Here is a 25,750-nt window from a genome sequence, read left to right on the forward strand (position 1 = left end):
CCAGCTGATCTGTGGAGGTCCTGGGTGTTAGACCCCCATCTATCACATATGGATGACCTATTATAAGACTACGTCATTAACATATAAGTCCCAGAAAATCCCTTTAACTCCTTCAGGTAGTTTACACTACTTATAAATGGTACCTCTGTTTTTGCAGCATGTCGTCCAGTGTGTGTTTGTTGCAATCCGCACCATCGGTAACATTATGATAGTGACCACTCTGCTCCAGTTCATGTTTGCTTGTATTGGGGTTCAACTTTTTAAGGTAAAAATCATACATATGTTTATTGGTTCTGATGTTCAGTTTCTTATTTCAACCAAATGCCAATCTACACCAAGCTCATAGAGAGAGTTCAGGTGGGATCCATTCCTCTGCCCTGGGATTTTCACTCCCCTGGCAACTTTAGACAGTGTAAGAATGGAAGGAGATGCTGGGAGGATTGGAGTGTTACAAAAGCAAAACTGATGCTCCCTTCTAATATGTTCATATCACTATATCTCCATGCTGGATCAGAGAGGCAGGTGCTTGATCATCTCCCCTTTCTCATCTTTTGTATAGAAAAAGGTCAGTGTGACCTTTATGACCCTCCCCCCCCCATCTGTTTTTGCCTATCGGAACAAATAAGAATTGGGCAAATCCAGATACCAGAAGTGTCAGCGGCTTAACTGCCACATGCTTATCTAATCTGAGCGTGCATGTTTAAAGGGAAGTTTTCTGGGAGAAAGTTGTCAAGTAAATCAAAAATTTGTATTTTTGGCATAAAAGATTTTACACAAATTTTCCTGTTACTTTTTTTAATCATTACTTGGGCATTTCTTTTTTTGTACTCGTCCTCTTCCGTTATCACTCTCTGCAGGGCAAGTTCTACAGCTGCACCGATGAGGCCAAGCATAGACCAGAGGAGTGCAAGTAAGTGCTTTGTAAATAGTAATAGGAGCCAAAAGGCAGCCATATACATTAGGTTTCGGAAGCTGTAACTAAACTACCATTCACGGGTGCAGATTTTATGTATGAAAAGTGCAGTGCAAGTTGGTGAATGATCAGACAGAAATGGCTGATCATACCAAACATTGACTCTTTTTGGCCAGCTGTGGGAAGAAAATATTCGGCCAGTCTATATAGATCAGATACGGTTGTGTTCTTTAATGGATCGATTAAAAAAAACTAACACACTAACATCAGTTACTGTCAGTTAGTGTCCGTTTTTTATACTGTCCGTTTTTTTGTTTTCTGAGCATGCGCAGAAAAAACAGACACAAAATAACAGACAGTTACTTTTGGCTATCAGTTAGTGTCCATTATAAGTCCGTTGCCTGTTGATGTCAATGTTAAAAAAATAGCGGACACTTGCCGTTCGTTTTTTCAAACGGACACAAAAGGATTTCTGACGGATTGGGTGTAAACGGACACTAACAGACACAAGATAAAATCCCATTGAAATGAATGGAAATTTTAATGGATTTCCTGGCGGTTCAGCTAGTGTCCGACAATAGCTACGGACGCTGTTGACCATCACCAACGGTAGTGTGAACTCTCAGGCTTGATGGATTCCAGTGTCATGCATGCTGACTACCAAAGATATACAGGCAATTCTATGCACATTTGGGTTGGCTAGTAGAGATGAGCGAACAGTGTTCTATCGAACTCATGTTCGATCGGATATGAGGCTGTTCGGCATGTTCGAATCGAATCGAACACCGCGTGGTAAAGTGCGCCATTACTCGATTCCCCTCCCACCTTCCCTGGCGCCTTTTTTGCTCCAATAACAGCGCAGGGTAGGTGGGACAGGAACTACGACACCGGTGACGTTGAAAAAAGTAGGCAAAACCCATTGGCTGCCGAAAACATGTGACCTCTAATATAAAAGAACAGCGACGCCCAGCTTCGCGTCATTCTGAGCTTGCAATTCACCGGGGACGGAGGTTTCCGTCCAGTTAGCTAGGGCTTAGATTCTGGGTAGGCAGGGACAGGCTAGGATAGGAAGGAGAAGACAACCAACAGTTCTTATAAGAGCTAAATTCCAGGGAGAAGCTTGTCAGTGTAACGTGGCACTGACGGGCTCAATCGCCGCAACCCAGCTTTCCCAGGATCCTGAATGGAATACACTGACAGTGTATTCCCGTATACCCGATATATACCCCCGATACCCGTTCCAACGGTGTGCCCCCCCACCTTCACCCCAGAAATACACTGCAAGTCCCCTAGCAATAGAATTGGGGCTATATACACCCACTATTTTTGCTACTGCCATATAGTGCCATTGTCTGACTGGGAATTCAAAGAATATATTGGGGTTATAAATACCCTCATTTCTTGCTACTGGTATATAGTGCCATTGTCTGACTGGGAATTCAAAGAATATATTGGGGTTACAAATACCCTCATTTCTTGCTACTGCCATATAGTGCCAGTTTCTGACTGGTAATTCAAAGAATATATTGGGGTTACGTGCACCCACAATTTTTGCTACTGCTATATAGTGCCATTGTCTCACTGGGAATTCAAAGAATATATTGGGGTTACAAATACCCTCATTTCTTGCTACTGGTATATAGTGCCATTGTCTGACTGGGAATTCAAAGAATATATTGGGGTTACAAATACCCTCATTTCTTGCTACTGGTATATAGTGCCATTGTCTGACTGGGAATTCAAAGAATATATTGGGGTTACAAATACCCTCATTTCTTGCTACTGGTATATAGTGCCATTGTCTGACTGGGAATTCAAAGAATATATTGGGGTTACAAATACCCTCATTTCTTGCTACTGGTATATAGTGCCATTGTCTGACTGGGAATTCAAAGAATATATTGGGGTTACAAATACCCTCATTTCTTGCTACTGCCATATAGTGCCAGTTTCTGACTGGTAATTCAAAGAATATATTGGGGTTACGTGCACCCACAATTTTTGCTACTGGTATATAGTGCCATTGTCTCACTGGGAATTCAAAGAATATATTGGGGTTACAAATACCCTCATTTCTTGCTACTGGTATATAGTGCCATTGTCTGACTGGGAATTCAAAGAATATATTGGGGTTACAAATACCCTCATTTCTTGCTACTGGTATATAGTGCCACTGTCTGACTGGGAATTCAAAGAATATATTGGGGTTATAAATACCCTCATTTCTTGCTACTGCCATATAGTGCCAGTTTCTGACTGGTAATTCAAAGAATATATTGGGGTTATAAATACCCTCATTTCTTGCTACTGGTATATAGTGCCATTGTCTGACTGGGAATTCAAAGAATATATTGGGGTTACAAATACCCTCATTTCTTGCTACTGCCATATAGTGCCAGTTTCTGACTGGTAATTCAAAGAATATATTGGGGTTACGTGCACCCACAATTTTTGCTACTGGTATATAGTGCCATTGTCTGACTGGGAATTCAAAGAATATATTGGGGTTACAAATACCCTCATTTCTTGCTACTGGTATATAGTGCCATTGTCTGACTGGGAATTCAAAGAATATATTGGGGTTACAAATACCCTCATTTCTTGCTACTGCCATATAGTGCCAGTTTCTGACTGGTAATTCAAAGAATATATTGGGGTTATAAATACCCTCATTTCTTGCTACTGGTATATAGTGCCATTGTCTGACTGGGAATTCAAAGAATATATTGGGGTTATAAATACCCTCATTTCTTGCTACTGGTATATAGTGCCATTGTCTGACTGGGAATTCAAAGAATATATTGGGGTTACAAATACCCTCATTTCTTGCTACTGCCATATAGTGCCAGTTTCTGACTGGTAATTCAAAGAATATATTGGGGTTACGTGCACCCACAATTTTTGCTACTGGTATATAGTGCCATTGTCTGACTGGGAATTCAAAGAATATATTGGGGTTACAAATACCCTCATTTCTTGCTACTGGTATATAGTGCCATTGTCTGACTGGGAATTCAAAGAATATATTGGGGTTACGTGCACCCACAATTTTTGCTACTGGTATATAGTGCCAATTTCTAACTGGGAATTCAAAATGCGCAAGGCTCCCGGAAAGGGACGTGGACGAGGCCGTGGGCGAGGTCGGGGGAATGGTTCAAGGTAGCAGTGAAGCCACAGGGCGTCCCGTGCCTACTCCTGTGGGGCAGCAAGCATTGCGCCACTCCACAGTGCCAGGGTTGCTTGCCACATTAACTAAACTGCAGGGTACAAACCTTAGTAGGCCCGAGAACCAGGAACAGGTCTTGCAATGGCTGTCAGAGAACGCTTACAGCACATTGTCCAGCAGCCAGTCAGACTCTGCCTCCTCTCCTCCTATTACCCAACAGTCTTGTCCTCCTTCCTCCCAAAATTCCCAAGCTTCACAGAACAATAACCCCAACTGTCCCTGCTCCCCAGAGCTGTTCTCCGCTCCTTTCATTGTCCCTCAACCTGCCTCTCCACGTCACGATTCCACGAACCTAACAGAGGAGCATCTGTGTCCAGATGCTCAAACACTAGAGTCTCCTCCATCTCCGTTCGATTTGGTGGTGGATGACCAGCAACCCACCCTCATCGACGATGATGTGACGCAGTTGCCGTCAGGGCATCCAGTTGACCGGCGCATTGTGCGGGAGGAGGAGATGAGACAGGAGTTGGAAGAGGAAGTGGTGGATGATGAGGACACTGACCCGACCTGGACAGGGGGGATGTCAAGCGGGGAAAGTAGTGTGGATGTTGAGGCAGGTGCAGCACCAAAAAGGGTAGCTAGAGGCAGAGGCAGAGGTCAGCAGCTTAGGCGAAGCCAGGCCACACTCGGAATCTCCCAAGATGTTCCAGTTCGTACCCAGCCCCGAAAAACTCCCACCTCGAGGGCACGTTTCTCGAAGGTGTGGAGTTTTTTCAAGGAATGCGCCGAGGACAGATATAGTGTTGTCTGCACAATTTGCCTCTCGAAATTGATTAGGGGCTCTGAGAAGAGCAACCTGTCCACCACTTCAATGCGCCGTCATTTGGAATCCAAGCACTGGAATCAGTGGCAGGCAGCAACGGCAGGACAAAGGCCGCCTGCCGTTCACGCCACTGCCTCTGCCACTGCCTCTGCCACTGCCACTGCTGACTGTGCTGGCGATGCACTCCAGAGGACGAGCCAGGACACCACTTCATCTGCCTCCGCCACTTTGTTGACTTCTCCCTCATCCTCCCCTGTTCCTGTCTTATCTCCTTCTCCTGCACCATCAAAGGCACCATCAGGCGCTTCTTTACAACAACCCACCATCTCTCAGACATTGGAGCGGCGGCAGAAATACACTGCTAACCACCCACACGCGCAAGCCTTGAACTCCAACATCGCTAAACTGCTGGCCCAGGAGATGTTGGCGTTCCGGCTTGTTGAAACTCCCGCCTTCCTGGACCTGATGGCAACTGCGGCACCTCGCTATGCCGTCCCTAGCCGTCACTACTTCTCCCGGTGTGCCGTCCCCGCCTTGCACCAGCACGTGTCACTCAACATCAGGCGGGCCCTTAGTTCCGCGCTTTGCACAAAGGTCCACTTGACCACCGACGCGTGGACAAGTGCATGCGGACAGGGACGCTACATTTCACTGACGGCACACTGGGTGAATGTAGTTGAGGCTGGGACTGCTTCCCAAACTGGCCCGGTGTACCTCGTCTCCCCGCCTAACATTCCTGGCAGGGACACGAGAAGAACACCCCCCTCCTCCTCCTCCTCTACCGCCTCCTCCTCCGCCATCGCCTCCTCCTCCGCCACCGCCTCCTCCTCCGCTGTTAGATTGACCCCAGCTACGAGTTGGAAACGTTGCAGCACTGGCGTTGGTAGACGTCAGCAGGCTGTGCTGAAGCTGATCAGCTTGGGGGACAGACAGCACACTGCCTCCGAGGTGAGGGATGCCCTCCTCGATGAGACGGCAATATGGTTTGAGCCGCTGCACCTGGGCCCAGGCATGGTCGTTTGTGATAACGGCCGGAACCTGGTAGCAGCTCTGGAGCTTGCCGGACTCCAACATGTTCCATGCCTGGCCCACGTCTTCAACCTAGTGGTGCAACGTTTCCTAAAGAGCTACCCCAATGTTCCAGAGCTACTGGTGAAAGTGCGGCGCATGTGCGCCCACTTTCGCAAGTCGACAGTAGCCGCTGCTAGCTTAAAATCTCTCCAGCAACGCCTGCATGTGCCACAACACCGGCTTTTGTGCGACGTCCCCACACGCTGGAACTCAACGTTTCAGATGTTGAATAGAGTGGTTGAGCAGCAGAGACCTTTGATGGAATACCAGCTACAAAACCCTAGGGTGCCACAAAGTCAGCTGCCTCAGTTTCACATCCATGAGTGGCCATGGATGAGAGACCTTTGTGACATCCTACGGGTCTTTGAGGAGTCCACAAGGAGGGTGAGCTCTGAGGATGCGATGGTGAGCCTTACAATCCCGCTCTTGTGTGTTCTGAGAGAATCCCTGATTGACATCAGGGATAACTCAGATCACACAGAGGAGTTAGGGATAGCATCCGATCCGTCACAGCTGGAGAGTAGGTCCACACATCTGTCCGCTTCACTGCGTTTAATGGAGGAGGAGGAGGAGGAGGAAGAAGAGTTGTCCGATGATGTGATGGTGATACAGGAGGCTTCCGGGCAACTTCGAATCGTCCCATTGTTGCAGCGCGGATGGGTAGACATGGAGGATGAGGAGGAAATGGAGATTGAACTTTCCGGTGGGGCCAGAGGAGTCATGCCAACTAACACTGTGGCAGACATGGCTGAGTTCATGTTGGGGTGCTTTACAACCGACAAGCATATTGTCAAAATCATGGAGGACAACCAGTACTGGATCTTTGCTATCCTTGGCTCCCTCCATCATGAATTGGTCCAAACTGGGGTTTTTAGAGGCTCCCTCCACCATGAATTGGTCCAAACTGGGCTGGTTAGAGGCTCCCTCCACCATGAATTTGCCCAAACTGGGCTGTTTAGAGGCTCCCTCCACCATGAATTGGTCCAAACTGGGGTTTTTAGAGGCTCCCTCCACCATGAATTGGTCCAAACTGGGCTGTTTAGAGGCTCCCTCCACCATGAATTGGTCCAAACTGGGGTTTTTAGAGGCTCCCTCCACCATGAATTGGTCCAAACTGGGCTGTTTAGAGGCTCCCTCCACCATGAATTTGCCCAAACTGAGCTGTTTAGAGGCTCCCTCCACCATGAATTGGTCCAAACTGGGGTTTTTAGAGGCTCCCTCCACCATGAATTGGTCCAAACTGGGGTTTTTTAGAGGCTCCCTCCACCATGAATTTGCCCAAACTGAGCTGTTTAGAGGCTCCCTCCACCATGAATTGGTCCAAACTGGGGTTTTTAGAGGCTCCCTCCACCATGAATTGGTCCAAACTGGGGTTTTTAGAGGCTCCCTCCACCATGAATTTGCCCAAACTGGGCTGTTTAGAGGCTCCCTCCACCATGAATTTGCCCAAACTGGGCTGTTTAGAGGCTCCCTCCACCATGAATTGGTCCAAACTGGGGTTTTTAGAGGCTCCCTCCACCATGAATTTGCCCAAACTGGGCTGTTTAGAGGCTCCCTCCACCATGAATTGGTCCAAACTGGGGTTTTTAGAGGCTCCCTCCACCATGAATTTGCCCAAACTGGGCTGTTTAGAGGCTCCCTCCATCATGAATTGGTCCAAACTGGGGTTTTTAGAGGCTCCCTCCATCATGAATTGGTCCAAACTGGGGTTTTTAGAGGCTCCCTCCACCATGAATTGGTCCAAACTGGGGTTTTTAGAGGCTCCCTCCACCATGAATTTGCCCAAACTGGGCTGTTTAGAGGCTCCCTCCACCATGAATTTGCCCAAACTGGGCTGTTTAGAGGCTCCCTCCACCATGAATTGGTCCAAACTGGGGTTTTTAGAGGCTCCCTCCACCATGAATTGGTCCAAACTGGGGGTTTTTAGAGGCTCCCTCCACCATGAATTTGCCCAAACTGGGCTGTTTAGAGGCTCCCTCCATCATGAATTGGTCCAAACTGGGGTTTTTAGAGGCTCCCTCCACCATGAATTTGCCCAAACTCTGCTGGTTAGAGGCTCAATCCACCCTGATTTTCAAAACAAATGTTGGTGCCAACCTCAACTTACTACAAGGGCCAAATTCACTGCTGGTGACAAGCTCTCCTCACTGCAAGTGCCAAATACACATGTTTCAAGGTGTTTTCCTACTGTCAGAGAGGTGGTATTGAGTGTGTAAAGTGTGTAGTTGTTAGGCTGTGATGTTGGGGTAATAGAGGGTCTTTGGTGTGTTAGATGCCCCCAGACATGCTTCCCCTGCTGTCCCAGTGTCATTCCAGAGGTGTTGGCATCATTTCCTGGGTTGTCATAGTGGACTTGGTGACCCTCCAGACACGGATTTGGGTTTCCCCCTTAACGAGTATCTGTTCCCCATAGACTATAATGGGGTTCGAAACCCGTTCGAACACACGAACATTGAGCGGCTGTTCGAATCGAATTTCGAACCTCGAACATTTTAGTGTTCGCTCATCTCTATTGGCTAGCATAGTATATACTGAACATTTATGACTTCTAACTCTCCCACCCCACTTAATACATAAAACCTTCCATAAGTTGTGATGAATCTCTGTTGTGTGCTTGTCTGATGGTCACTGGTTTTGGAATATATCAGGCAATACCAAGACTTTCTACAAAACTAGAATTTCCCATTTCCAATACATAAATCTACAGTGTCCCACACACATAACACCAGATCTGTCCATAAAGACCAATTGTTACTGATGGTTTTCCACTGTTTTTACTACAGGGGCACATTCATTGTGTACAAAGACGGGGATGTCACCCACCCAATGGTGCGGGAGAGAATTTGGCACAACAGTGACTTCAATTTTGACAATGTCCCTTCTGGAATGATGGCACTTTTTACTGTATCCACTTTCGAGGGTTGGCCAGCGTAAGTCAATGCAAGAGAAATAGTGGTTCACATGTGTACGTGCCTGATACCTCAGATAGTATTAGCCATATTTCTGAAAACGGATTAGACTTTCTTTTTATATGTGATCTCACAGGTAAGCCCTTAAAGGAAGTCGATCACCAGGGTAAACCAGTAACACAGTTGGATAGGTCAGGCTTACTTGAATGTAACATGTTTTTCTCCATGAAAATCCTCATCTCCTTTACAGAGATATTAATTTATTTCAGAATATGCAAATGAGCAGTCTGGAGCACCGAGGGCCGCTTCGCTGCTGCAAACTGATTTGCCCCTCACTTCTCCAATACTCCAGCTATGCTGAAATCTAGCCAGACACTGTGAAGTATAGCAGTTTGGAGAAGTAGAGCCGACCCCCAGACAGCTCATTTGTATATTCTGAAATAAATTAATATCTCAGTAATGAAAGCAGATATTTACATGGGGATAAGGGCATTACATTCAGGTGAGTCTGACCTATCTCTAATGGTGTTGGTGGTTTAATGTGCTTCACCTGGTTACATCTTGCTTTAGGTGGTTGGTGTCTAATTCTTCGTGAGTCTTTGCATTTCCAGTAGAGTAACCTTTGGTCTCATTCTGTCTTATTCTTCCTTTAGGCTATTGTATAAGGCCATCGATGCCAATGGGGAAAATGTTGGCCCGATCTACAATTACCGGGTGGAAATTTCCATCTTTTTCATCGTCTACATCATTATTATTGCATTCTTCATGATGAACATTTTCGTGGGTTTTGTGATCATCACCTTTCGAGCGCAGGGTGAGCAGGAGTATAAGAACTGTGAGCTGGACAAGAACCAGGTACTTAGAGACACAAGACCTATTAGATGGTAAAGGTGGCCATACACATTAGAGGAATATTGGCTGAATGTGCCAATGGCAGTGGGACCAGCTAACCATCTAGTTTGTTTGGAGGGTGTCTGCCAATGGCAGACATTGAAAATCAAGGGTTAGGATGTTTGATTTTTGCCCAATCCATTGTTCCCAATGGAGATAAGTCACCACCATAGGAGTCTGGCATTGGCTTATTACCCTCTATGCATTGAGTACACATGCACATTTGGCTGAATTGATCATGCACTTGTAAGAATTCGTCCGACAGGTACCTAAAGTGTATGCCCAGCCTAAAGGTTTTTTTTGGGCCATACATTGATGACCTTTCATCAGGATTGGTCTTCAACATGTGATGGGTGGTGGTCCAACACATGGGAACCTTATCGCTCAACTGTTTGAAGAGACCGTTTCAGTCACAAACTCAGCAGCCCCTTCCCTCCAACAATAACATCACATTTGTTGGATACATGGTGCAGCTCAGTCTCATTCAAGCTAAGATAAAACTACACAAAATCCCCTTTAGTAATGGCAGGTGCCCATGCACACAAGAGCAGAGTCACCAATCTCTTTAGTGCATCTTCTCCCCTAACACCAGATGTTAGAGAAAAGAAGGATCCATTCTACCTAGACTCCTACAGACCCATTTCTCTTTTGACGGTTGATGTCAAGTTACTAGCTAAAATTCTAGCGACTCGCCTATCGGGGGTTGTTAGGGAGCTGATCCATCCTGATCAGTCTGGTTTTATGCCTAACTCCTCAACAGCTATCAACCTCAGACAGTTATTTCTTAACCTGCAGCTGGTCTCGGCCTCTACTGGCTCTAGGGCAGTGTTGTCGCTTGACGCTGCCAAAGCTTTTGACAGTGTCGAGTGGACTTATTTATGGGCTGTCCTCAGGGCGATGGGGTTTGGACCTCGGTTTTTAACCTACGTTCAATTGCTATATCATCTCCCGGGGGCCAGACTGCGGGTGAATGGGACGTTGTCACAGCATATTCAATTGAGCAGGGACACCAGACAGGGTTGCCCGCTGTCTCCCTTATTATTTGCCCTAGCTATTGAACCCCTAGCCTGCATTCTGTGGGATGCTTCGGATTTTGTGGGCTTCCAATGTGGTGACCTAGAAGAAAAAGTATCGTTGTATGCTGATGACATGCTTTTATATCTGGGAGATGTGACTTCCTCGCTCCCACGGGTAATGGATATAATACAGGATTTTGGGGCTTGGTCTGGACAAATGTTAGAGAAAAGAAGGACTGGTATTTTGGACTTCAGCAGGTTCTGGTCTATGGTACTCACAAGAGATAAGCAGCCAACAAACTCTTGCTAGTCCCTTCTACCCATCAGAAACATAGCGATGCTCGGTAAGGCCAAGCCTGCATGTGTATGGAAGCATTGGGAAGAATAGCTTTGTACAGAATTAGCATTCGGCTAACAGCAATTGAAGATGAATCACCATTCTGGATGACTCTTGCTTAGATTTTTCTGAATTGAGTATCTTCATTTCTTTAGAGACAATGTGTGGAATATGCTCTGAAGGCTCAGCCCCTGCGCCGATACATCCCCAAGCAAAAATATCAGTACAAGGTCTGGTACATGGTCAACTCCACTGGCTTTGAGTACATTATGTTTGTGCTAATTCTTCTCAACACCATCGCTCTGGCCATGCAGGTAATTTACAATGTCATCTGTATCCTGCATACATTATTGTCTATGGAGATAAGTTAGAGTAGTCTGGAGTTTGGTTTTATAAAGGGTTACATGGGTTTTTCCAAGCTATAGATCGATAGGTTATCAATATCAGATTGGGGGGATGAGCTATTCCTAGCAGCTGCCAGCTTCAGAACTATACAGTGGACGGAGCTGGAAAAAGATAGCTCCCTCCATTATGTATTGTCCATGCAGAGTTTCTGCAGCTCAATGAATGGGAGCTGACCTGCAGTAACCTGACAGGGCCACTGTGCAATGGACGGCGCTGTCTACTTCTGGCGCCTTTCACTGTGGAGTTCCGGTGATGCCAGGCACATAAGTGGGGGTGCCAGGTGTCAGACCCCCACCAATATAATATTATCCTAAGGATGGATCATTGATATAAAAATTCTGTAAACCACTTTAAATGTATATTGGCAAAAAAATATTGTGTTCTTTTGTTCTAGAGGTGTAGTAGGTAATGCTGAAGTGTGTAGATGTAGTTGTAATGATATATCATATACGTGTCTATAATAATAGTTTTCTATGGATATAATAGATGTCTGATAATTATATTTTTTGATTTTCTTGAAGCATTACGAACAGTCAAAGCCATTTAACTATGCCATGGACATCCTAAATATGGTGTTTACGGGTCTATTCACTGTGGAGATGGTGCTGAAGCTCATTGCATTCAGGCCTAAGGTCAGTCTCCTGTATTCGACTATCCTGCTTTTCTCTCTATATAGTTATGATATATATAGAACATATATATAGGACACCCCTGACTATATGTGGTATACAATTCTACATGTATTCTTGCTCTGTTCTTCTAGCATTATTTCTGTGATGCTTGGAACACGTTTGATGCTTTAATCGTGGTGGGCAGCCTTGTGGACATCGCAGTGACAGAAGTCAATGTGAGTAGCGGACTGATAGTGATGACGTATATCCGTATACTTGCATATATAGCGAGTGGGCTGAAAGAAAGTCCTAGTACGTCAATTTTAACTTTTTCATACAGACCCTTTTGGCAATCGGACAGATCCTAGGATCAGCATTCTACATTAAAGGATTTCCCAAAATGGTCTTTGTCTCCTGATACACATCTGACCACTGGCAAGTGCCCCATGTGAATGAAGCACTGCTGCGCATGCTTGATTCACTTGTATAGGGCTGTTGGAGCCATCCTGCAAGTCCCATAGAAGTAAATGGAGCATTGACCACGCATGTGCACCAACGCTTTATTCACATGGGACTCTCAGGGGCACTTTCAGACCCCAGTCATATAGGGAGCTGGCAGTCTGACACTGTGGATAAGGGGATACATATATTCAGTGAGAAACCCCCCCCCCTTAATACTTGAAACTCTATATATTGTATTTTACAAGGAAGATATCTGACTATATTCTTAAAGTACCCCTGCTGATCGCCGAACCAAAGGGGCAGAAGCATTCAGCTGAATGTTGTTCCCATTGTGCTCTGGTCTACTCTCTTTGCAGAGTCTCCCCCCCCCCCCTCCATATGCTCCATTAGGACATGTGAGTCCCCTAAATTATTCAAAGACTAATGCCACCAAAAAAATTGCATTTGACTGTGGTTTACTCCAATATTGCACCCATTTTCACAGTCCTGGGATCCAGGAAGCCAACTTTTCTTCCATATCTCAATTGTGCTGGTTCATGGCATCATATCCTCTTGCGTTGTAAGACATCCCATAGCTGTTGTTCATACCACATCATTATTTGTAGAAGAGAAGGTCGGCGTGACCCTAAGTATGGCTTTCACTCCCATGTCTATTAACATTGTGGTGTATGTGTGAGAGAATCCAGCCTAATTCACACCAGTCATTGGACCCCCACTTTATGAACCTATTTAAAGAAAGAATTGACTGTTTTGTTGATATGTACACATAAGGGTCCTGAGACCCTTGACCCACATGCTGCTGCATCCATGTGGGGAATGAATGGAGAGGTGGCCACATGTAATTGCGGCTTTCTTCATTCACTTCTGAGGGATTTACGGAAAATAGACAAGCATTTCTCTATAATCCCAATAGAAGTGAATGGAATGAGCTGTATAAACGTGTTTCCACCTCTCAATGCAGATCAGGGGTCTTTGGACTCTCATTCTCTGTGTTTTCCATTGTGTTGCATCAGAATCACTATGTTACATGCTTGTGTTTGTAGTCATTGATGTGATCCTATGTACTGTGTAAGCTGATAACATAAGGCTTCTATGTTATTAATGTTATCTCTCTATACACTGTCACATGCACCATGGATTCATCGCCATCATCACCATCATCCTTTACCACCCTGTGCTCTTGTTATATGTGTGTCCTGCAGAATGGATGGCATGTCGGGGAGGTAGGTTATTGAATTCTTCATGAATATGTAGACCGGAGGGTTTGTATCCGAATACCCCATGAATGCTACAATGCACATTGTACTCAACTACTCAGTATTCCGGCCACGTCGCTGGTCACATTTTCGTGCAGTTTTGTATCAACTGTAAAGAGACCTCAATAAGAGGCTTTCATCTCCTCGTAACTTTAATCCCTCCAACCTGTTGAAACCTTCTCCTTCTTCTCCTCCTATTACTAAAAGCTCCTTAATAGAAGAAGGCGACTACAGATCGAGCGAGGTCAGGGACATGAGTAAGGGCTGGCCGCTTCATGTGGAGTCATGGTGTACCTCACAAAAGCTAAAAATAGGCCATCAATTGTAAAAGCAAAATGTGTATAGAAAAATCTGGTCATGTATTCTTTACCATATATACAGTCCACTGCGTAGCCATTACTTTATGTAAAATATAATCCATCCCTTCTGGCCATGCATAGATGGATTCACAGCGCAGGCTAGGGGGTATCCACTATTTTCAGGGTTCTCTGGTTATTGCTGTGTTGCTCTTCAGTAATGTAAGTGAATGTAGTCAGTCGCTGTATACCCTTGTCTTAGTCTCTCGTCCAGTATGCTGCTATTGTGGATTGCAGCTCATTTCATGTATATTTAGATTGTGGAATATCATAAATGTGGAGCAATACCATATTCCTTTCTTCTCCTTCCCAGAGTTCAGAGGACAGCTCTCGTATATCTATTACCTTCTTTCGCCTCTTTCGTGTGATGCGTTTGGTGAAGCTGCTCAGTAAGGGGGAAGGTATAAGGACATTGCTATGGACATTTATAAAATCCTTCCAGGTGAGTGCATGCAATGTGGAGTCCCAAGCTTATGCCGTTGTGCTAATATAACACCTTATCACCTGACTGACAGTAACTGATCACTGGGACCCCCTAAAATAGAGACCCTGTGTCCCCTGTTGGAATGGATTAAAGGTTGCACCTGTGTGATGCCTCTCCATTCAAAGCCTATATGGCTGCCAAAGATGGCCATATGCTGTACTTGGTTATCTCAATCAGCCCTATGGAGAACAGAGCAGAAGTGTGCATGTATGACTTTCGCTCAATTTCAACAGGAACGTGAGATCCCACTTTCATGATTGGTGTGGCTTCTAATGGTGCGCCATCTAGCCATCAGATGCTTATTACCTATCCAGAGTATAAATAATAAGTTGAAATAACATGTGACAACTAGAAAATACATAGGGCCATTGGCTTTTACTAGTAAGTGACAAGGGGAAAATCAGAAAACCCCTTTAAACACCCCCAAATAGAAAAATTAACTATATTAAAGGGGCTATGCCATAATAGAGGATAAATCTCTGATTTGTGGGCTCTGACCACTGAGACCCCCACTGATCCAGGTTTTACCCCGTTTGTGCATTCAGTCAGCCTGCAGCTGTCGCCGAATTTGGGAACGCCTATGCGGTACGGTACACATCTGTGCTCCCTTTCACTTCAATAAGAGTACTGGAGATAGCTGAAGTACAACACTCACCAATCTCAGGCCAATGTAAACAGGAGCGCGGATTTGTCCCATCCACCAAGCAGCACAGCAACATTCAGGACGGCTGCAGTTAGACTCAATGTACAGCGGGGGTAAAACATCCCCGTTCTCAGGATTGATGGGGGTCTCCGTAGTCAGATCCATTGAGGTAAGTATATTAGTTGTATATTATGTGTTTTTACCAGTTAAGTTGCATATATCTGTATAGAATAAAACAATTGTGTATTCCCAGCTGTGGTCGATCTACAACCTTACACATAGGTTATATACAGTAATGGAAGGCTTGTGATCTGTCCTTCACTCTGTATGGCAGCGGCAGGTTCAGTATCTGCCTATTACTATATATGCTCTTTTATGAGACTTTTCACATCTCTCCCTATGATTTTTCCTCCTCTAGGCTTTGCCATATGTTGCTCTTCTGATAGCAATGATATTTTTCATCTATGCTGTCATTGGCATGCAGGTGAGTCAGACATGTACTCGGAATGACTTACCACTGTCCATTTACTGTTGCAGTGTGAGGCGACTTTATCCCTTTAACCTCTGCTTTGTTCTTGTGCATAGACATTTGGAAAAATCGCCATGCAGGATGGGACTCAAATAAACCGGAATAACAATTTTCAGACCTTCCCCCAGGCTGTGCTACTGCTTTTCAGGTACAAGTATAACTAGCCATGTGATGAAGATGATGGAGGAAGTGGTGTAGCTGTAGGAGGTGCAGGAGTAGCAGTCATTGCCAGGCCCTGGACCCCAAGGGGGCCTCAAAGGTTCCTGTGCCGCATAAAATATTATACACAATATTAAAGAGGACCATGTCTCCTGACTTGTTGGTTTTAGTAAATAGCAAATGCGTATTGGATATACCAATAAGGAGAGTAAAACGCGCTCACTCGGACTAAATGGATAAATAAAAACTTGAAAATGTTTATTTTGAAGATTACGCGTTTCGGGGTTTTTTGGAGTCACACAGGATCCCACCCCTTCATCAGATCTTTAGATTGTCAGCTTGAAGAGCATGTCATCCAAAAGAGCATATCTAAAGTGCATGGCCGGCTTTAGACCTAAGCTATACTGGTCCTCTCTTCTTCTTCTTAGATGTGCCACAGGTGAGGCCTGGCAAGAGATCATGTTGGCCAGTTTACCAGGCAAGAGATGTGACAGTGAATCCGACTTTGCTCCAGAAGAGGAGTTTACCTGTGGCAGTAACTTTGCCATTGTGTATTTTATCAGCTTCTTTATGCTTTGTGCTTTCTTGGTAAGTCATCAGACAGTTCCTTTAATGCCGGTTCCGTATCTATCATGTTGTAGTTGATGACATTGGTCCTTGTTTTCACTGGGGACCACAGACAACGCAATGTATTCCATACTGTTGTTCCCAGTGACACATTCAATGCTAGGTGATAGCGCCACCAGTGCCGACGATAAAGAGTCACGATGGCTGAGAGACAGCAAATTGTCGAATCATCCATCTATGTATTGTGCATCATGTGAATTGCTACCAAGTCATTCTTCTGTGCAGACGCTTTTGAGGACCAAAATTTGCTCATTTGTAATTTTCAGGTTAATATTCTAAGTTCATGAATGTAATGGCAGATATCGTACCAAAATACTGTGGCACATACACAGACAGAACAGCACCACAGGGAGCACACAGAGCGTTGTCACTACCTGCAGATTTATATGCCATTCAGAAAGCTGGGTAATAACACCTATGAGCAATGTAATGGCTTCTGGTATTCATCTGGGCCTGTAAGAGGACCCTTAATCCCTGTACTGTGTATCTGTTAGATCAAGGTATTTCAGGAATGGCTATATACACACACACAAGAGGACGACTCAGGAACATGTATAAGGAGCTAGGACGCTTTTTAGGCTTTGGTATTATCATATATAAAGCCTAAGTCATTTATTGTAAAATGATGGGATGGTGACTGTCCTCAATCCCAAGCCCTTCTTGTATCCATCTGCAACTGCAAACCAGCGATGTGAGGTTTTCTGAGGTAAATTCATGCAAATGCCTCATTATCCTCCTCTTGGCTTTATTTCTGAGACCTCATATTTCCCATCTTATAATGCAGTCCGGCTGCCGAGATGTATTAGGCGACTCAATTTCCATGTAATATAAGCTGAACCCTTCCTGAAGCCCGATAGGACCTGCTTGGTATTCAGGCCACAAAACCTGGTAGAAATCTGAGAGGATTCACCTCAGAAATCAATTTTAATAAGTTTCACAGAGGTTAGCACCATAATGCAGAGCCGCCGGTCCATCTAATAATAGGGAGCACTTGTTTCCAGCAGTTTATTATTACCTCCGTATTAATTGACTTGTTTGTTCTCAGGGTGCAGACGTGTGTTGCGGCACCAGCCCTGCCTATCCGCAGTTTTTGCATCATGTTGCGTGTAATGGTTCAGTTTTACCTGCTGCATCATGAGCCCATTGGCTACCACAGGTGGGCAGGGCCTTGCTATGGCTGCTGCTGCAACTAATATGTTTATCCTTAAAGAGAACTTTTCACCAACTCGAGTTCTTTCCATCTATTAATACCTGCCCCTTCCCTGATTCTAGTGCAGTTGACATTTTTCTTCTTGCCCCCACTATTCCTGAGCAATCAGTGCTGTTAGTTTTGATGCCTGATATCCTAGCTAGACTCCCTAATGTCAGGTGGATGGTGTCAGGCAGGAGCAGACAAGGGTTGTGATTCTGAGAACTGACACTGTCCATCTCTGATTGGAGTTCTCAGTTTTGCTCCTGCCTTACACCAACCACTTTATATAAGAGAATCTAGATAGGATATCAGCCACCAAAACGAACTGCACTGCTTGTTCTGGAACGGTGGGGACTAGAGGAAAAATTCCAACCGTGCTGGAATCTATGGAGACACGTCTATTAAAGAATAAAAAACAAATGGTGAAAGGCCTTCTTTAGTAAAGCAACTACTCATTTAGTTTCTTTCATTTCAGATCATCAATTTGTTTGTCGCCGTCATCATGGACAATTTCGATTATCTCACAAGAGATTGGTCAATTCTTGGCCCTCATCATTTGGATGAATTCAAGAGGATCTGGTCTGAGTATGACCCTGAAGCAAAGTAAGTTATTCAAGAACAACTATCATCACCTTTCATATCAGTATTATTTATTATATTGTGCGCTACCTGCTGGTTAATTCCTTCTAACTTACATTGCCGTTGGATTGGTGGGGTGTGTGGTCTTGGTCCTCCACTGATCTGATTTTTGGTGATCTAATCGGTCATTAATATCTTAGACTCAGAAAACCCCTTTAACACTGATGGTATTTATAGTGCCCTTTAAAAGGCAACTAAGCTGAATGTATAAAGTTTATAAAAGTTAAAGGGCTTGTTCCAATTTGACAACCCTTTTCTAATAAGGACACACTGGTGAACAGCTCTGATGTCTCGCGGCTGCTGTAGAGGAGAATCGGTTTTACATGGAACCCACAGAGAAAGGTGGATTGGACGTGTCGTTTCAGCAGCACATGCACACAAAATGATACATGGATTTTTGCCTTTTTGGTTTTGCAGGGGTCGTATCAAACACTTGGATGTTGTGACTTTACTACGACGTATCCAGCCTCCTCTGGGTTTTGGGAAGCTGTGCCCACACCGCGTGGCATGTAAGGTAAACATATAGTTTTGCCTATTGAGACAAAGATCAAGAAAATCATAAACCTCGAAAATTGTCACAGTCCAACAGGCCAGATACAGGTCAGGTATACACAGAGTGTAGGCAAACAGACATTATAGTGACATGGAATTGAAAAAAAAATATGTGTAACCTAAAAACTTGGTTATTTTCTGATGAGACCTTGCTTTTAAGTTTAGCTCCATGGGTTAAACCTAATGTTTCAATACCAGATTTAGTTTTTGATGTCATTCGCAGTTTATTGCGGAGACATCTGGACCTTATAATACAATAACTGGGCGGCTGTACTAGATGTCTGCTCTATTAAGGATTTACGAGAAGCCAACAAATTTTGTGACCAAGTGTAGGCAATATATGAATTATAAGCGATATCCAATGACAATGCTGCAGGGGTTCAGGAGTTTCTTGTTACTTTCTGGTTACAGCAGCCTGTATTCTGCCATTGCAGTGCAGACAGAGGCTGTAGTGTGGTACTGGTCATTGTAAGGTAGAGTTCACACTACCATTGGTGTCCACTCAAGAGGTGTGCATTTAAAAAAAAAAAAAAACAAACAAAAAAAATGGACACCTATGATAACGGACACAAACAGACAGTAACTGATGGCTATCAGCTACTATCCATTATATGTCTGTTGCCCATAGACTTCAATACTAAAAAAACAAAACAAAACGGACACTTGCTGTTTGCTTTTTCAAATGGACAGAAAAGTCCTGCATGGTTGTAAACGGACACTAAAGGACACAACATAAAATCCCATTGAAATGAATGAAAATTGCAAACGGACCAGCTAGTGTCCGTTGCTAAAATCTTGTACGGACAATAGCCACGGACACTACTGAGCAGACACCAACAGTAGTGTGAACACCCCCTAACATATGTGTTAGATTAGATTCTGGCTATAAATCACAGAGTTGAGATACGTCTTCATCCAGCAGAGGTCAGCAGTGAGGTAAGGACAGGGATTATGCAGACCTCATTTTAGCATAGGATTTAAAAATACAGAAATAAAAATGGAGTACATTCCAATTGACTTCTGTCTCACTATTTGTTGCTGTTTCATAGCCGTGTCTGTCCACAGGGTGCAGCTGCCCGGTGTGCCAGCGGCATCATTGGTAAAATGAAATCCTGCACCATTTGCATGCGCACATCTGCTTCTCACTGCTTGTGACTCACACGTTTGGTGGGGGGGGACAAAGCTTTTGTTGCATATGTCTCCGCGGCATTACATTGTGATGAGTCTCTTCAGTTGTGATTCAGCAGTCGACAACCTTTCAAGGATTCACTATGGCTTTGTAGCATGGGGGGTATTTACTTTCTAGCTTCCTGCATGGGTATGTGATTAGGATTTTCCATTTGCAAAAATGAAATCTAATTATCCTTTATTAACCTGTCTATTCTGTCCCTAGTACTGTAAGGAAAGATCCTTATAGCCAGAACGATGTTAGCTAAACCTGCACTAATATATTATTATTACTGGCATCACTTTACATCTTTGCAGCAGAAACCATCTGTGAACCTTCTGCTGCGCTGATCGGGAAGCCATGATGAATTTGGTTTCCGTTCTACTACCCGATCTGTTATCAGAAAGCTCCTGAGTGATTCTGAATGATAGTATATAAAGGTATAGCTGTATATATCTAGGTGTAGGTTTACCTTATATTTCCCATTAGGGAATTATGGGTTAATATAGGAGATAATTCCATTTAAAGTGGTTTTCCGGCACTTACACATTGATGACGATGTATCATTAGGATAGGTCATCAATATGTGATAAGTGGGGGGTCTGATACCCAGGACCCTACCAATCAGCTGGGTGAAGAGGCCCTAGTGTTTGGGTGAAGAGGTCCTAGTGTTTGGGTGAAGAGGTCCTAGTGTTTGGGTGTGTTCTGCGGCTTTTTCATTGAATACAAAGCACAGCTCCATACGTATCATGGGACTGTGCTTGGTATTGCAGCTGAGTCCCATTCACTCTAATGGGACTAAGTTGCTGCTGCACCAATTTTCTTTTCAGGACAGGGAAGAAGTCATGATGCTCATGAGAACAGCTGATCGATGGAGGTCTTGGGTATCTGACCCCTACATATCACATATTAATGTCCTTTCATCAGTATATAGTATAAGGGTTGATTCACGCTAGCTTTAGGGGACTCCATCCCCTATTCCGCTTAAAATCGGTGGTTTTCACGGGTAACCACTTTCTAAGCAGATAAGGTTTCCATTTTTCACATCCCCAGAAGGACCCAAAGAACAGCAACCCAAAACGCAAGTGTGAACCTATCGTACATCAGAAAAAAAACACATTACGACTCTCATCAAAAGTAGCTACAAAGAGATGTCTTTCTTTCAGAAGGCCCTATTACATGGACAGTCTTTTGATTTGATTGTTATTCTTCATTTGCCCTGTGGTGGTGCTGCAGAGGAGTTGATCCCTTGCTTGCCACAGTGTACAGCAGATTACAGCAGTGTGGGATGGTTGAGGGACTGTTTTTGCCCACAGAAGACAGCCCCTTTACTGGGGACCTATCACACCTCTTGTCATGTCCAGTAATTGTAGTCTCTAAGAATTTTGAACTCTGTGTTGTGCCATTACTGTTATTCCTCCTAGAGATTTAGGACTAAATTAACATCTGGGTAATGCATATATTCCAATTTTTAAAGGACAGAAAGAAGGACAAAATGTGCGGAGCAACACATTTAGCTCCACCCACATCTAAATTGACTCCACTCATTGTCATCTATTTTTCCATTTGCCCCCACACAGTATAATGTTAATACAATCATCCTAACATCACATGCCCCTACATTATAATGTTCCCCTCCACTTGCCACACAGTATTAAGTTCCTTTTCTCATGCTCCAGTTTAAACTGGTGGAAACTAGAGGGCGACATTAAACTGGGGCAGCTGGAGGGGGATATCAAACTATGGGGCAGCTGGAGGGTGACATTAAACAGCTACCCCCCCCCCACACACACAGTTTAATGTCCTCTTCCAGCTGCCGCTAGTTTAATGTTGCCCTCCAGTTTAAAGCCCTTTCCTCCATCTATTCCCATTTTAATGTCCCCCTTCATCTGCCACCATCTTAATACCCCCCCTTCATCTCTCACGGTCTTAATGCCCCCCTTCATCTACCACCAGCTTAATGTCCCCCTTTATCTGCCCCCAGTTTAATTGCCCCTTTGGGGGTGGTGTCCCTACAAAGTGTCACATTGTCTAATCAGAGTTGCCGGTGTTAGATTGTGTAAGACACACCCACTTTTACAAGAAAAATGGTAGCACCCAGTTTTCAAGAAGAATAACAGAAGAACTGCACAATAGAGAATTCTAGAAAAGATGTTCCAGAATTGTAATTTCATAGGAACATATGTATTTACTAAAACTGACATATCAGGAGTGTTGACAGCTCCTCTTTAAGTTCCTATTATGCTATGATATCTAAAATGTCAGGAAATACGATGGCATCTGCTGTGTTTTGCTTGACGTCCTGGCTACTGTTCACACACAGACACATATAGTATATTGTTTATCCAATACAACTAATAAAAAGCCTTCTATATTCTATAATCGGCGTGTCCATGGCAACAAGACTCATGGGGACAGATTTTGGAATGGGATTTTTGTGCGCTTGGTTCTCTGGCATTATACTGAGGGACGCTTGTACTTACTTTTTCCATCCTAAATGTCTCCACAGAGATTGGTTGCGATGAATATGCCCCTCAACTCGGATGGTACTGTGACATTCAATGCTACTCTTTTTGCCCTGGTGCGGACTTCACTAAGGATAAAAACGGAAGGTATTGTGTCTCTACTAATATTATTTAGCTTTTATGGGTTTTTCTTAGTGGAGACAACTTTGGGCCACCAATGCGCTGTGCAAGGGAAATGTAATATTAAATAGAGGTCTATAAAGGGGACCTTTCACCACCTCCACTAGCTTTAACTCTTTGCACCCTTCAATACTATACAATGCTACATTTATTCCAGCACAGTTGTAATTTTATTCTCTAGTCCCCACCGTTCCTGAGCAATCTGAGCCATTAGTTTCAGCACTAGATATGCTGATTAGTCTCTCTACTGTACGGTGAGTGGTCCTGGGCTGGAGCATATAGTCTGGGACCGCCCATCTGACAATAGTGAGTAGAAATTGCATATAGGTGCTGAAACTAAGAGCACTGATTACTCAGGAATGGTGGGGCTAGAGAAATAATTCCAACTGAGAGTAAAATGCTGGGCCATACACAAGTGTGTGTGGGACTTGGATGGTTCTATATTCTATATTGTGAGGTTTTGGGGACAGTATATTTGGATTTTAGAGGGGATTATATTTTAGGGTTCCTGGGGAAACTATACTGGGTGGGATCTGTGGCACAATATATTATATGGGACCTAGGGGGACTATACTGTGGGTTTCCTGGGGGTACCATATTGTTTGGTATATGTAGATGTTATGTAGTATGTTATGTGGGACCTAGTGTAACTACGGTATACTGTGCGGTTCCTGATTGTGTGGGACTTGGAGGGCTGTATACTATAAGGTTCCTGGGGGGCTATATTGTGTGGTAATTGGGCTACACTATACGTGCGTGTTCTTCAGGGACTATACTGCGTAGGGCCCAGGAGAATTATACCATGTGGGGGCCTTTAGGTGATCTTATAATGTGTGCCCCCCTGATTCACCCCCCCACACACACACATTTACTCACCCATGCAATATGCGCCATGACCACCACACAATACAACACCCTCCACCCACCCCTCTAAAAAAACCTATATACCCCCCTGGTAATATGTTTATAAATACAGAAATAGGGTTGGGGTCATTAGGTGACTGATTTGGCATGGTCTTTGTTGCTCCAGCCGATCGGTATGACAATGCAGAAGTCAGATGCTGCCTGCTGTAAGGTGCTATTATTATCTTAAGATATCTGGACCTGTGAGATGTGTGAAACTGTATTGGCGGTGCGGAGCTCTGTGCAGTGTTTGGCCTCATTATATTTTTAGCAGGCCTCCTATGATAATTATCTATCTGTCTTTTAGGGAATCTGGAAGCTGCAAACGAAGAGCTGAGAGCTGTCATCAAAAAAATCTGGAAAAGAACCAAGCAGAAGATTCTAGATGAAGTCATCCCTCCCCCAGAAGGTCCAACCTTTGTATATTATACATATGTACATGACTAATATGTCTCCTATAGAGGGCTGTCTGTCGCCCTTGTTCTGTCACCTGGGCCTATATAGCATAAAGAAACATGGTCCTGTTTGTGTTTAATCTTTCAGAGGAGGAAGTAACGGTGGGGAAATTTTACGCCACTTTCCTGATCCAAGATTATTTTCGGAAATTTCGCCGTAGGAAGGAAAAGGGTCTACTTGGAACAGAAAATTTACCAAGCAATTCTACCACGTTACAGGTTACTAACCAACATGCACACTGTAGCACAATAAATAAAAGCTATATGTACAGTATATATTGAATGCCAACCTAGATCACACGTTCATTGGTTCACATAAATTGGTCCTAAATTCTGTGCTCGTTGATTTCATAATATGTCCCTATTAGGGAACTAAATGAACAGATCCAGTATTTGGGCACACAAAGACAATGTAGGTTTTTTCTGTCCGCTTGAAAAGTCGGTCATCTTTAGGAACAGACAGTTAAGGACAGGCAAACGTGTAAAACAACACGTAAAACAACGCACCCGATCTCCATTTAAATGAAAGCAAAATGTAACGGACACAGCTAGTGTCCGCTGCCAATGTCCGTGCAAGATTTTGAACGCACATTAGTAGCGGACACTACCTGTCGGACACCGATGGTAGTGTGAACGCCCCCTAAGATGCACACTACAAACTGCTAGACCCCATGCACATCACTGAGTGTACATCCGAGCCAGGACTGATTTACAATGAGGATGCAGCCAGATGACACTCGGGACTGAGATCCAAGTGCATTCCGTTATGCACTTACCTCTATGGGGGTTTCTGATCTGTTGTGTTCTGATAAAATGGAACAGGTTCGGACCTGCTGTATTTTCATCAGAATGGGACCTTGCACATTCATCCTCAAATGAGACATTATGACATGTGCATGAAGCCTTACTGGTCAGTGGCCCTTCTGTCGTCCAGGTATCCAGGTCTGCTCAATGCAGTTGAGTATGTACACAATCCAGCGCAAACCAGATTTTAATGCAGATTATTTTAGCAGCAACAATACTTCATGATATTTCTTTAAGGGGGTCTAAGCAACTTCACTGCATAGCAGCCCCCTCTCTACATGAGAACTGCACCACATCTATATTTAAGTAAATGGGGCGAGCTGCTGTTTGCTAGGTGGCTGAAGCACTGATGTGCAGAGGAAAATAGTAAAAAGGCCTCAGTGTCCCTATTTCCTCAGGGTTTCATTATATGGGATGGGAATACGCTTTAAAGCTAATAGGTCATTATATAAAGTTGAAGGGTAGACCAGACAGTGCTGTAACCACACATGGCTAACCCCTGTCCACCCATAGCTCCCAATGGCCTGGCATTGACTAAGTTATTACTCATTCTAAGACTTTGTTCACATCTGCACTGGTGTCCTTCAAGCAGGACTTTTTTTTTCCAAAAGTGTCATGCCTGACTGACCCCATTAAAGTCAGTGAGATTTCTTGTTGTTCATTATTACACAGATCATCTTCACTGTTTAATCTGTTGTTCTGGTCCTATGATGGATCAGAAGGACGGCATAAAC

The 25,750-nt window shown here is 44.2% G+C and overlaps 1 protein-coding gene across 4 annotated transcripts in view; it reads left to right on the forward strand.

Moving 5' to 3' along the window:
* Window positions 1-25,750, forward strand: part of CACNA1F (calcium voltage-gated channel subunit alpha1 F) — a 72,757-nt gene that overhangs the window by 40,261 nt on the left and 6,746 nt on the right. For 2 of the 4 annotated variants that reach the window (XM_075259660.1, XM_075259663.1), the window contains 17 exons: window positions 158-265; window positions 858-910; window positions 8,757-8,903; window positions 9,536-9,737; window positions 11,282-11,440; window positions 12,053-12,163; window positions 12,295-12,378; window positions 13,807-13,827; window positions 14,530-14,658; window positions 15,762-15,827; window positions 15,929-16,020; window positions 16,460-16,619; window positions 18,326-18,453; window positions 18,907-19,003; window positions 22,719-22,821; window positions 24,065-24,166; window positions 24,301-24,431. In XM_075259660.1, coding sequence (XP_075115761.1) covers window positions 158-265; window positions 858-910; window positions 8,757-8,903; window positions 9,536-9,737; window positions 11,282-11,440; window positions 12,053-12,163; window positions 12,295-12,378; window positions 13,807-13,827; window positions 14,530-14,658; window positions 15,762-15,827; window positions 15,929-16,020; window positions 16,460-16,619; window positions 18,326-18,453; window positions 18,907-19,003; window positions 22,719-22,821; window positions 24,065-24,166; window positions 24,301-24,431 — 1,893 coding nt within the window. The remainder of the gene's footprint in view (window positions 1-157; window positions 266-857; window positions 911-8,756; window positions 8,904-9,535; window positions 9,738-11,281; window positions 11,441-12,052; window positions 12,164-12,294; window positions 12,379-13,806; window positions 13,828-14,529; window positions 14,659-15,761; window positions 15,828-15,928; window positions 16,021-16,459; window positions 16,620-18,325; window positions 18,454-18,906; window positions 19,004-22,718; window positions 22,822-24,064; window positions 24,167-24,300; window positions 24,432-25,750) is intronic. The other 2 variants (XM_075259661.1, XM_075259664.1) reach the window with 1 other exon arrangement.

Source organism: Leptodactylus fuscus, chromosome 11 (assembly GCF_031893055.1).
Source record: "Leptodactylus fuscus isolate aLepFus1 chromosome 11, aLepFus1.hap2, whole genome shotgun sequence".
NCBI classification, from domain to species: Eukaryota; Metazoa; Chordata; class Amphibia; order Anura; family Leptodactylidae; genus Leptodactylus; species Leptodactylus fuscus.